Source organism: Podarcis bocagei (genome assembly GCF_964188305.1).
Source record: "Podarcis bocagei genome assembly, chromosome: 4".
Lineage (NCBI taxonomy): Eukaryota > Metazoa > Chordata > Lepidosauria > Squamata > Lacertidae > Podarcis > Podarcis bocagei.
Genome location: NC_138128.1, coordinates 90139512 through 90151735, shown reverse-complemented (window position 1 = coordinate 90151735; position 12224 = coordinate 90139512). Strand labels below are relative to the sequence as shown.

Here is a 12224-nt window from a genome sequence, read left to right as displayed (position 1 = left end):
CTGAATATATGTCCAAACTCGCTACACATGAACAAGTTGCCTACAAACGGAGACTTGCCATGGACAAATTCAACAATATTTCAAATTCATTTTATAAATACAGTATTAGGTTAAGGTCTGGTTAACCACAATGTTTTTGGGGGGTAATGTATACAATTTTGTTGTTGTTCTGCTTTCTACATGGGTACCATTTCTTCTTTTCGTGTCTTATCTTACTCTTATGTACTTTTTATCTTGCAATGAAGAATATACATTTTAAAAAAACACTATCTCATGCTCACCTTAACTGTGGGGTAAGTCTTATGTCCCTTCTCACTAGATGCTCCAGGCAGCCCACCATGCGAGGGACCTTCACAGCCATATCGGAATCGGAAACCTCGCTGCAGAAGACAAAGGAAAACAAAGACATCCCATTACGTGACCAGTTACACCAAACCAAGCCATTAGGGAAAGTGTGCTTGCAACAGCATATACCGTATTTTTCGCTCTAGAGGACGCACTTTTTCCCCTCCAAAAATGAAGGAGAAATGTGTGTGCGTCCTATGGAGCGAATGCAGGGGGGAGGCAGGCAGGAAAAGCCCCCAAAAGCCGCACACAAGCTCTGCGCGCCTCTTGCGGGCTTTTCCTCAGGAGGGAGAAGGGACTGACACGGCCAGTCTCTTTAGCCACACGCTACCTCTCCAGCCGGGAGAGGGTGCACGGGGCTAAAGAAGCCATAGCCCCGGGCTTCCCCGGCAGCCTCGAGAAGCTCGCGGAGCAGCAGGAAGGCTTCGCGCCTTTCCGCTGCTCCCCGACCTGCTCTTTGGGGCTGGAGGTGGGCTTCCCCCCCGCCAGCCCCAAAGAGCAGGTCGAAAGGAACCTGAAGCCTGGAGAGCAAGAGGAGTCGGCGTGCGGGACCCCTCTTGCTCTCCAGGCTTCCAATGTAGCTGCCTGAAGGCGACTGAATGCACCTTGAACGGCACCTTGTTTTAGAGGGGGAGAACAAGGGGGGGGAATTCTCCCCCTCTCTGCGCAGCGCCTCCTGCCACTTTGCGGAGGGGGCGCTGGGCAGAGAGGGGGAGGGGTTTTTTTTCTTGTTCTCCCCCTCTAAAACAAGGTGCGTCCTATGGTCTGGTGTGTCCTATAGAGCGAAAAATACGGTACATAGCTGGGGCAACTCAGTTCAGTGACAAATGATTACATCCATACCTGCTTTGGCTGCTCAATTATAGTGAGGAACGGGCCTTCAACTGTGGATAAAAAAAAGAAAATATCCTGATTGGACCAATGTATACACAACCACATGCAATTCCGTTAAGCCAGTGTTTCTCAAACTTCCCAACTGTTGTTGGACTACAACTCCCATCATCCCTAGCTAGCAGGACCAGAGGTCAGGGGTGATAGGAGTTGTAGTCCCAACAGCTGGGGACCCAAGTTTGAGAAGCACCAACTGTTGAGCAACAGTTTATATCCATAACACAATATGCACAAGCTCAACTGAAACTTCCCCTCCCTTGTAATTTATCATTCCCCAAGGCACATATAAACTTCCAAAAGCATTCATTACCCGTTTCCATGAGATCCTTATGCTCCATCAAATGAGGGCCAAACTGGAAATCGTCGTATTCTATCCCGTCCAAGCACTGCAAACAGAATAGGGGGACAAGACAGAAATCTTATGACACATTTGGCACAAGTGTGACAGAAGGGCCACAGAATTACAGTGAGGGGGGATATAGTTGATCCCCTGCCAAATTTGCCCATTTGCCCTTTGATGAAGAAATGACCAGTCTATAATTTTAATGGTAGGTTTATTGTAGATGTGAGAGACAGAATAACAACAGGAAAACCCCCCAGAAACCCAGAAGACAAAAGTCATTATAACTGATGTGCATTATAATGAGTGAAATAAGTATCTGATCCCATATCAGATATCAGCCAACTGGTATCTTCACTGCATGTAACAAGCTAAGATTGGAAGCACCTGCTGTAAGGGAGAGGTCTTACCTGTAATCCCAGCTCGTCACAATACCTGTACAAAAGACACCTGTCGACAGAAGCAATCAATCCAGCAGATTCCAAAGTAGCCACCATGACTAAGACCAAAGAGCTGTCCAAGGATGTCAGGGATAAGATTGTAGACCTGCACAAGGCTGGACTAGGCTACAAGACTATTGCCAAGCAGCTTGGTGAGAAGGTGACAACAGCTAGTGCAATAATTCGCAAATGGAAGAAACACAAAATAACTGTCAACCTCCCTCGGTCTGGGGCTCCATGCAAGATCTCATCTCATGGAGTTGCAGTGATCAATGAGAACAGTGATGAAGCAGCCCAGAACTACAGGGGCAGAACTTGTCAATGATCTCAGGGCAGCTGGGACCATAGTCACCATGAAAACAGTTGGTAACACACTATGCCGTGGAGGACTGAGATCTTGCAGAGCCAGCAAGGTCCCCTTGCTCAAGACAGCACATGTACAGGCCCGTCTGCAGTTTGCCAATGCACATCTGAATGACCCAGAGAACTGGGTGAAAGTGTTGTGGTCAGATGAGACCAAAATCGAGCTCTCTGGCATCAATTCAACTCACTGTGTTTGGAGGTGGAGGAATGCTGCCTACAACCCCAAGAACACCATCCCCACCGTCAAACATGGAGGGGGACATATTATGCTTTGGGGGTGTTTTTCTGCTAAGGGGACAGGACACCCTCACTGCATCAAAGGGATGATGGATGGGACCATGTATCGTCAAATCTTGGGTGAGGACCTCCTTCCCTCAGCCAGCGCATTGAAAATGGGTCAAGGATGTGTATTCCAGCATGACTATGACCCAAAACACACGGCCAAGGCAACAAAGGAGTGGATCAAGAAGCAGCCCATTAAGGTCCTAGCCAGTCTCCTGACCTTAATCCCATTGAAAATCTGTGGAGGGAGCTGAAGGTTGGAGTAGCTACACATCAGCCTCAAAATCTTACTGACTTGGAGAGGAGTGGGACAAAATACCTCCTGAGATGTGTGCAAACCTGATGGCCACCTACAAGAAACGTCTGGCCTCTGAAATTGCCAACAAGGGTTTTGCCACCAAGTACTAAGTCATCTTTTGCAAAGGGATCAAATACTTATTTCACTCATTATAATGCACATCAAACTCTTGACTTTTGTCTTCTGGGTTTCTGGGGGGTTTTCCTGTTGTTGTTTGGTCTCTCACAGCTACAATAAACCTACCATTAAAATTATGGACTGGTCATTTCTTCGTCAGAGGGGCAAACGGGCAAATTTAGCAGGGGATCAAATACCTTTCCCCCCTCACTGTATGAAATACATAAAGTCAAGACAGGCCGGTGCACAGGCAAGCTTTAAACCATTTGCTAAGGGTATGCGATAGCTAAATGAAGCCTCTATTACCAAACCCAGGAGACGGAATCCTGCACAATTAGGGTTCCCACCTGCTCCAGAAACAGAAATTTTTCAATAAAGCATGTTAAAGCATGTTGGTCCAGTATACCTGAAGGAGCGTCTCCACCCCCATCGTTCTACCCAGACACTGAGGTCCAGCACCGAGGGCCTTCTGGCAGTTCCCTCACTGTGAGAAGCTTACAGTTACAGGGAACCAGGCAGAGGGCCTTCTCAGTAGTGGCGCCTTCCCTGTGGAACGCCCTCCCACCAGATGTCAAAGAGAACAACAACTACCAGGCTTTTAGAAGACATCTGAAGGCAGCCCTGTTTCGGGAAGCTTTTAATGTTTGATGTATTATAGTATTTTAATATTCTTTTGGAAGCCGCCCAGAGTGGCTGGGGAAGCCCAGCCAGATGGGCGGGGTATAAATAATAAATTATTATTATTATTATTATTATTAACACTCTTCAGGGCTTCCTGCCATGGGAAGACAAGAGGTGGAGGGGAGAGGTACACCACCCCCACAAATACCAATTTGGAATGCCTCAGGAGAGCTTCGGGATGTTTTTAAAAAATCACCTACCCCTACCGAGTTTCAGGAAAAGCAGGTGTGATCATGCCTCCCAACTGGAAAGAGGCAAAACAGTGCCTTATGGCTAGGTGCAAAGGGCACTCTCCTTCGCTGCTTAGGGAAAAGACATAGCAGCGTCTAGCACAGACTTTGGTTTTACCTCCCTCCAAAGACACAGCAGGTAGTCTCTTCTGTGGACAGGCTCTTTAGGCAAATAGGAGCACAGTCTTATCAACTGCTTTCACAATATTATTTATTATTCTTTATTCAATTTATAATACCACCCTTTATCAAAAGATCCCATTAAAAACACATTACAGAGCATCAATGATAAAAACGTAATAAATAGCCTACTGACGTAAGGCAGCCTAATCGTAAAATAGTCAACATAATAAGAGTTTGTCTCCACACACACTTTCACAGGCCATAGATTATTTAATAGTCGTAAGCCTGGGTAAAGAGAAATGTTTCTGCCTGGTGCCTAAAGATATGTAGTGATGGTGCCAGGCGAGCCTCTCTGGGGAAAGCATTCCACAATTCCACCACAGAAAAGGCTTGATTGTAATAATACTGCTTGATTGTAACAATACCTCAAAGTGGCTTACAATTGAAACTGGTACTGGATTGTTTTATTCCTTGTGGCTTAAGTAGTTCCACTGCGGGGGGGGGGGTGTTAAAAAAGAAAAAAATGGTATTGGCACTCACCATGAAGCTGTTATAGTAAGTGCCACACTTTTAACATTTGGGGAAAGGGGGGGGATGTTGTTGGTACTGTGTAACAAGTACCCCCAGCAAAAAAAGCACTGACTAGTTAGAATCATAGAATCATAGAGTTGGAAGAGACCACAAGGGCCATCGAGTCCAACCCCCTGCCAAGCAGGAAACACCATCAGAGCACTCTTGACATATGATTGTCAAGCCTCTGCTTAAAGACCTCCAAAAGAGGAGACTCCACCACACTCCTTGGCAGCAAATTCCACTGTCAAACAGCTCTTACTGTCAGGAAGTTCTTCCTAATGTTTAGGTGGAATCTTCTTTCTTGTAGTTTGGATCCATTGCTCCGTGTCCGCTTCTCTGGAGCAGCAGAAAACAACCTTTCTCCCTCCTCTATATGACATCCTTTTATATATTTGAACATGGCTATCATATCACCCCTTAACCTCCTCTTCTCCAGGCTAAACATGCCCAGCTCCCTTAGCCGTTCCTCATAAGGCATCGTTTCCAGGCCTTTGACCATTTTGGTTGCCCTCCTCTGGACACGTTCCAGTTTGTCAGTGTCCTTCTTGAACTGTGGTGCCCAGTTCTATCACTTGGTCATTTTTATCTTCTTGCATATTATTAAAATACTTATATTCTGGGGGGTTTTCACTAGAAAGGGACTCGTGGCCACTATCTATCCAGGACAAGGAGCTGCGTTTGTCTTGGGCACACAAAACAAATAAAAAACAAACAGAGATCTGGGGTTTTCCTGTCTCCCAAAATGAGTATGCTGCCCTTTACAATGTTAACCTCTGGAGACTAGAAGCCGGAAGGGGAGCTGCAGGGAAGCCAAGCGGCCCCGGTTTTTTTGCATATGGCTCAACCTGGGAAATAGGGCGGGGAAGTGGGGGGATTTCCACGCCCTCCCACCCCACCGAACAAGATCAGCCCAGAGGGACCCCTTTGTGGGCGACTCACCGCGGGGTAGCCGTCGCAATCCATGGCCGATCGAGGCGGCGGCAGCAGCAGTCCCGGAGTTTAGGGCTTCCTGCGAAAGAAAACGGAGAGCCCGAGGAAGGCAAGAGGAGACGAGCGAGCACCGCCTCTGCTGCCGAAAGAGCCTCCGGCGGAAACTGGGCGGGCGAGGAAACGCCGATGGAAAGTCCCTAGAAGCCCAGCCGAGTCGGAAGGAGAGAGGGAGGGGCTGGCTTTGCTTACTCTTCCCGACGGACTTGGCCCGGCCCCGCCGACCCGACTCTACCCGCGCTCCAGAAACCCCGGAATATCCACACGTGCGCTTTGCGCCCTGGGCGCACAGCCAGCAGGCCAGGCGCCCCGACGGCGCTTTGCGCGTCTGCCGAGGGAAAGACAAAGCGAGCGATCGCCTCCCTGGCAGGCCACTCGGGGCCTTCACCTTCCCTTGCTCCCGAGTAAGGGGGGGAACCCCTGCGATTTTCTCCCACTCAGGAGAAAATGCCACCCCCGATGGGGCATTTCGGGACAGCAGAAACTCCGCAGCAAGAGAACAAAAGTGCTCCCCTAGCAGTGGATCCAAGCCCAGGGCCCCCACCCCTCCCCCTCCCCCTAGCCTTCCAGTTTGTGGGCATTTAAAAAAGACCCGTCCGAATAGGGGGTGCCCAAGGGATCATCTAGTCCAACCCCACCTGCAATGCAATTAAAGCACTAATGAAGCAGGGAGATCCGCTCGCACGCACGCTCACTTTCCACCGGCAGAGGAAGGACGGTGGGCTTGGAGATAGGGGAACTGGCCTGGAGACCCTTAGAGCTGCTTACCTTCGGGGCAGAGACCCTCCGAGGCTCGGCGTCGCGCCCAGTCTGGAGTCCTCTGGGTGTCCCCCTCCCTGGGATAAGCCACGCCCTTCCTCCCTCCCTTCCCTCCCTTCCCCCCCTCGAGGGTTCTTAGCAATCAGCTGACCGCCGCTCTGAAGGGGCGGGGACTAGTTGCCCGGGCAACGGAAAGCACGCCCCGGGCTCCCGCGCGCGCCCTCGCCAGGCGGGAGGCGCAAAGGCCGCTTGCAAACGAAACGCGGAAGAGGCGCAAAGCTGAGCTGCTGATCAGTTTCTGCGCCCAATTCAAAGTCCTGATTTTTGACCCATAAAGACTTAAACCAGTGCAATAGATACGGGGTGGGGTGGGAAGAACGAGTGGGTTTTTTGCCCAGGGTGAGGCCTCCAGAGAGGCGCCATTCAGGCTCCCAACCCGTGTGTGTGTGTGTGTCCTCCACAAGAAGCCTGGAGGGTGGCAACACAAGAAATGGCCTTTTCTGTGGTGGCTCCCTGGCACCTTCACTACATATCTTTAGGTGCCGGGCAATAACTTTCCTCTGTAATCAGGCCTTTGGCATTTAACTATCTGGGGGCCTCACTATTTGAGTGTCTGGAGGCAGTTGGAGGATGGATGGCGGCTAACAGATTGAGGTTGAATCCTTACAAGACAGAAGTACTGTTTTGGGGGGACGGGGGGGCGGGTGTGGGGGACACCCTGGGCATGAATGGGGTAACTGTGCCCCTGAAGGCAGTGGCGTAGCGTGGGGGGTGCCAGGGGTGCCGACCGCACCGGGCGCAACATCTGGGGGAGGCGCGAATCCAGAGGGAAGGGACAAGTTCCTTCCTCCGCCGGGCTCCCCGCCGCCACCGCCAGCCTTGCGCCCTAGCGCGCGCGCCCCCCGCCGTCGCTGTGGCTGCGCTCCGCTCACTGCTCGCAGGAGGAGCAGCCGCTGCAGCAGCGCCGACGCCGCCACCGACGCCTGGCCGGGCACGGGCAGCCTCTGCACCCTGCCACCGCCGCCATCCCCTCGGCCCAGCCACAGGCGGCGGCTGCTTCTGCCTCCATCCTCCTCCGGGCAAGCAGCGTTGTTTGCGCGGCAGCGCCAGCGGCAACTCGCAGGTTAGGGGTTGGGGGGCGCAAATTACTTGCCTTGCCCCGGGTTAGGGGGTGCAAATTACTTGCGTTGCCCCGGGTGCTGACAACTCACGCTACGCCGCTGCCTGAAGGACCAGGTGCGCAGCCTGGGGGTCATTTTAGACTCACAGCTGTCCATGGAGGCGCAGGTTAATTCTGTGTCCAGGGCAGCTGTTTATCAGCTCCATCTGGTACGCAGGCTGAGACCCTACCTGCCCGCAGACTGTCTTGCCAGAGTGGTGCATGCTCTAGTTATCCCCCACTTGGACTACTGCAATGCGCTCTACGTGGGGCTACCTTTGAAGGTGACCCAGAAACTGCAGTTAATCCAGAATGCTAGACTGGTGACTGGGAGTGGCCTCCGAGACCACATAGCACCGGTCCTGAGAGATCTGCATTGGCTCCCAGTACGTTTCCAAGCACAATTCAAAGTGTTGGTGCTGACCTTTAAAGCCCTAAACGGCCTCGGTCCAGTATACCTGAAGGCGCGTCTCCACCCCCAACGTTCAGCCCAGACACTGAGATCCAGCACCGAGAGCCTTCTGGCAGTTCCCTCATTGCAAGAAGTGAGGTTACAAGGAACCAGACAGAGGGCCTTCTCGGTAGTGGCGCCCGCCCTGTGGAAAGTCCTCCCTTCAGATGTGAAGGAAATAAGCAGTTATCTTCTCTTTAAAAGACATGTGAAAGCAGCCCTGTTTAGGGAAGTTTTTAATATTTAATGCTGTATTGTTTTTAACACTTGATTGGAAGCCGCCCAGAGTGGCTGGGGAAACTCAGCCAGAGGGGCGGGGTATGAGCTATTATTATTATTATGATCGCCGAAGAATTGATGCTTTTGAATTCTGGTGCTGGAGGAGACTCTTGAGAGTCCCGTGGACTGCAAGAAGATCAAACCTATCCATTCTTAAGGAAATCAGCCCCGAGTGCTCACTGGAAGGACAGATCGTGAAGCTGAGGCTCCAATACTTTGGCCACTTCATGAGAAGAGAAGACTCCCTGGAAAAAAACCCTGATGTTGGGAAAGATGGAGGGCACAAGGAAAAGGGGACGACAGAGAACGAGATGGTTGGATAGTGTTCTTGAAGCTACCAGCATGAGTTTGACCAAACTGCGGGAGGCAGTGGAAGACAGAAGTGCCTGGCGTGCTCTGGTCCATGGGGTCACAAAGAGTCGGACACGACTAAACAACTAAACAACAACAACATGCTTTCTAATTCCAAATTGTTTATTTTGGCCCCCAAAAAAGCATAAGTCCGAAATGTTGAAAGATCGAACTTGAACTTGTTTGCCCAAAAGCAAAACCAGGGAAATAGCTTGTCGTGACATCAGACATCCTCTGCTCTGGGTAAATTCTAAACATTCAGTTAACCTTTTGAATAGGGCAGTCCTATGCAGCTTTACTCATAAATGCATAAAAGCCGCTTCCCTCTCATGATCTCTCGCAACTAGTATTAAAAGCACACTGCCAGTAATCATGGATAGCCTTAGCCTCTGTGAATTTGTCTAATCCTCTTTTAAAGGCAGGGACGCGGGTGGCGCTGTGGGTTAAACCACAGAGCCTAGGGCTCGCCGATTGGAGGTCGGCAGTTTGAATCCCCGCGATGGGGTGAGCTCCCATTGCTCGGTCCCAGCTCCTGCCAACCTAGCAGTTCGAAAGCACATCAAAGTGCAAGTAGATAAATAGGTACTGCTCTGGCAGGAAGGTAAACGGCATTTCCGTGCGCTGCTCTGGTTCGCCAGAAGCGGCTTAGTCATACAGGCCACATGACCTGGAAGCTGTACGCCGGCTCCCTCGGCCAGTAAAGCGAGATGAGCACGCAACCCCAGAGTCGGCCACAACTGGACCTAATTGTCAAGGGTCCCTTTACCTTTTAAAGCCATCTCTTGCTATTTATTTTATTTCTTATTTTTATATAAGATTTATATATCATTTGTGGGGGGGTGGACTTCTACCTATGTCTCCCCCCACTTTTTACTATCTCCCCCACCCACACTTTTGCAGGCCAGGAATACACAACTACATAGGCTGAAGAAATCTTATCAGGTTCATTCCTTCTCTCTTTAAATACAGCTGGTTTATCAGCTGGTCCTAGCAGGCGGGTGGGAGAAGCTGGGCTAACCAGCCTGAAGAGATTTTACAGGAAATATTCCCCAGAAAAGGTGAGGCAGCACAGAGGGACACCTTACCAAGTGGTCACAAGCCCATTTTGGCAGTTATCCCTTGTTAAGTGGTTTTATTCAGCCAGTCACAGGGAAGGGTGTTGTTGCACTTGAGGGAAAGAACAGGGAGAGCAGGAGCAGTGTGCCAGAGGAAATTCAGAGTGTAGCTGGCAAGAGAGGACAGCCACACCCCAGGCAGAGAAGGAGACTACATAGGGAGAAAAAGGAGGAAGTTACCATATTTTTCGCTCTATAAAACGCATCAGACCACAAGACGCACGCACCTAGTTTTTGGAGGAGGAAAACAAGAAAAAAAATATTCTGAATCTCAGAAGCCAGAAGAGCAAGAGGGATCGCTGCGCAGTGAAAGCAGCAATCCCTCTTGCTGTTCTGGCTTCTGGGATAGCTGCGCAGCCTGCATTCGCTCCATAAGACGCACACACATTTCCTCTTACTTTTTAGGAGGGAAAAAGTGAGTCTTATAGAGCAAAAAATACGGTACATTCCAGTAATCCAGGAATTATGTATGCATAATTCAAAGTAAGGAGGAAGCAAATTCCTCACCAGAATATGAGGAAGGGGCAATGATGTCAAATGTTACTTCTTCTACCACTCTAATTCCCCCCATACTCCCAAACTCTGGGGAAAAAACACATTTACACAGTTCTCAAAAGTCGGGAATTGGCAGCCCTGAAGTTTTAGCAGAACCCCTAATCAAATTAAATTCTCGTTTCGAAATCATTTTCCTCCCCATGTTAGTGTTGGTCGCAAATTAGTCCATTGCCAGAGAAACGAGAACCTGGAAACTGCTTCCCTGTTGGCCAACATGATAATTATGTTATTCCCCGGAGGTTCCGAGGACAGTCTGGGAATGGGATGGCTCCTCCTCTCTCACAGGTCCCCGGGAATAGAAATTCATGGGGGGGGGGGCGTGCTTTTCCAGCCACAGGCAGGGAGTTGGAGCCTTGCTATCTCTTTTGCTTGTCATGTTGAAAGGCTGCAGTGTTTTGCCCTTCATACAGCAGACTCTTAAGGATAGTGACAGCCTGCAGTCGAGCAGAAAACGGGGAGACGGGGGGGGGATGCAACCCCCACCTCCTGTCCTGCACATGCATAAAAGGGGAGTGGGCTGCTTCGATTCGAGAGAGAGAGGCAATGGAAGTTCTGATGTGCATCTTTGGATGGCGTACAAATGCTGCACATAAACCTTACTACAGTGGTACCTCTGGTTATGTACTTAATTCGTTCTGGAGGTCCGTTCTTAACCTGAAGCATCACTTTAGCTAATGGGGCCTCCCGCTGCTGCCGCACCGCACTATTTCTGTTCTCATCCTGAAGCAAAGTTCTTAACCCGAGGTACTATTTCTGGGTTAGTGGAGTCTGTAACCTGAAGCGTATGTAACCTGAAGCATATGTAACCTGAGGTACCACTGTAGTCTAATTGCAGGGGAAATTGGTATGGAGAGAGGCAGGCAGGAAGTTGTGAGCAGGGCGCTGCCTCCAGACAGGGCTGTCAAGAGATATGATGGATAGATTGGAGCTGCTTCTACTTGCCGGCTCGGTCCTGTCCCTTTTACTTACTCCAATTAGGGTCCCAAAAAGTTAATAGACTGGGACAGTGCTTGTATTTAGATGGTGGTCCCCAGACCTGCTGCTCCCAGTGTGCCTCCAAATGGAAAGGTGTCCTCCTAAGTCTGTAGATCAAGTGGTATATGGTGTGGAAGATGCACGTTCAGGAGTTCCTCCTGCCTTTTAATCAATAAAGGTAAAGGTACCCCTGGCCGCTAGGTCCAGTAGCAGACAACTCTGGGGTTGCGGCACTCATCTCGCTCTATAGGCCGAGGGAGTCGGTGTTTGTCCGTGGACAGCTTCTGGGTCATGTGGCCAGCATGACTAAGCCGCTTCTGGAGAACCAGAGCAGTGCACGGAAACGCCATTTACCTTCCCGCCAGAGTGGTACCTATTTATCTACTTGCACTTTGACCCCGTCGCGGGGATTCGAACTGCCGACCTTCCGATCGGCAAGCCCTAGGCTCTGTGGTTTAGACCACAGCACCACCCACCTCCCTTAAAGGTAAATAATCACTGATTTGAAGGCCAGGGAAGCTGCCAGGGGGAGGGGGAAACAAACCTTCCTTCACCCAGTTTCCCTGATCTAAATCCCACCACGAAGCTCCTCAGAACAAACGATCATTTTCCAGTCCTGGAGTACTGTGTCCAGTTCTGGGCACCACAGTTCAAGAAGGACACTGACAAACTGGAACGTGTCCAGAGGAGGGCAACCAAAATGGTCAAAGGCCTGGAAACGATGCCTTATGAGGAACGGCTAAGGGAGCTGGGCATGTTTAGCCTGGAGAAGAGGAGGTTAAGGGGTGATATGATAGCCATGTTCAAATATATAAAAGAATGTCATATAGAGGAGGGAGAAAGGTTGTTTTCTGCTGCTCCAGAGAAGCGGACACGGAGCAATGGATCCAAACTACAAGAAAGAAGATTC

At 50.3% G+C, this 12224-nt stretch overlaps 1 protein-coding gene across 2 annotated transcripts in view; it reads right to left on the bottom strand.

The window, feature by feature from the left end:
- The window catches only part of NFKB2 (nuclear factor kappa B subunit 2), an 85066-nt gene that overhangs the window by 33526 nt on the left and 39316 nt on the right, over positions 1-12224 (bottom strand). Inside the window, exons 1-5 of one of the 2 annotated variants that reach the window (XM_081191599.1) lie at positions 6439-6545; positions 5623-5692; positions 1547-1622; positions 1189-1229; positions 282-380 (exon numbers count right to left, since the gene is read on the bottom strand). In XM_081191599.1, coding sequence (XP_081047725.1) covers positions 282-380; positions 1189-1229; positions 1547-1622; positions 5623-5646 — 240 coding nt within the window. In that variant the 5' untranslated portion in view covers positions 5647-5692; positions 6439-6545. Of the gene's footprint in view, positions 1-281; positions 381-1188; positions 1230-1546; positions 1623-5622; positions 5693-6438; positions 6546-12224 lie in introns of those variants that run through there. The other variant, XM_081191600.1, reaches the window with a different exon arrangement.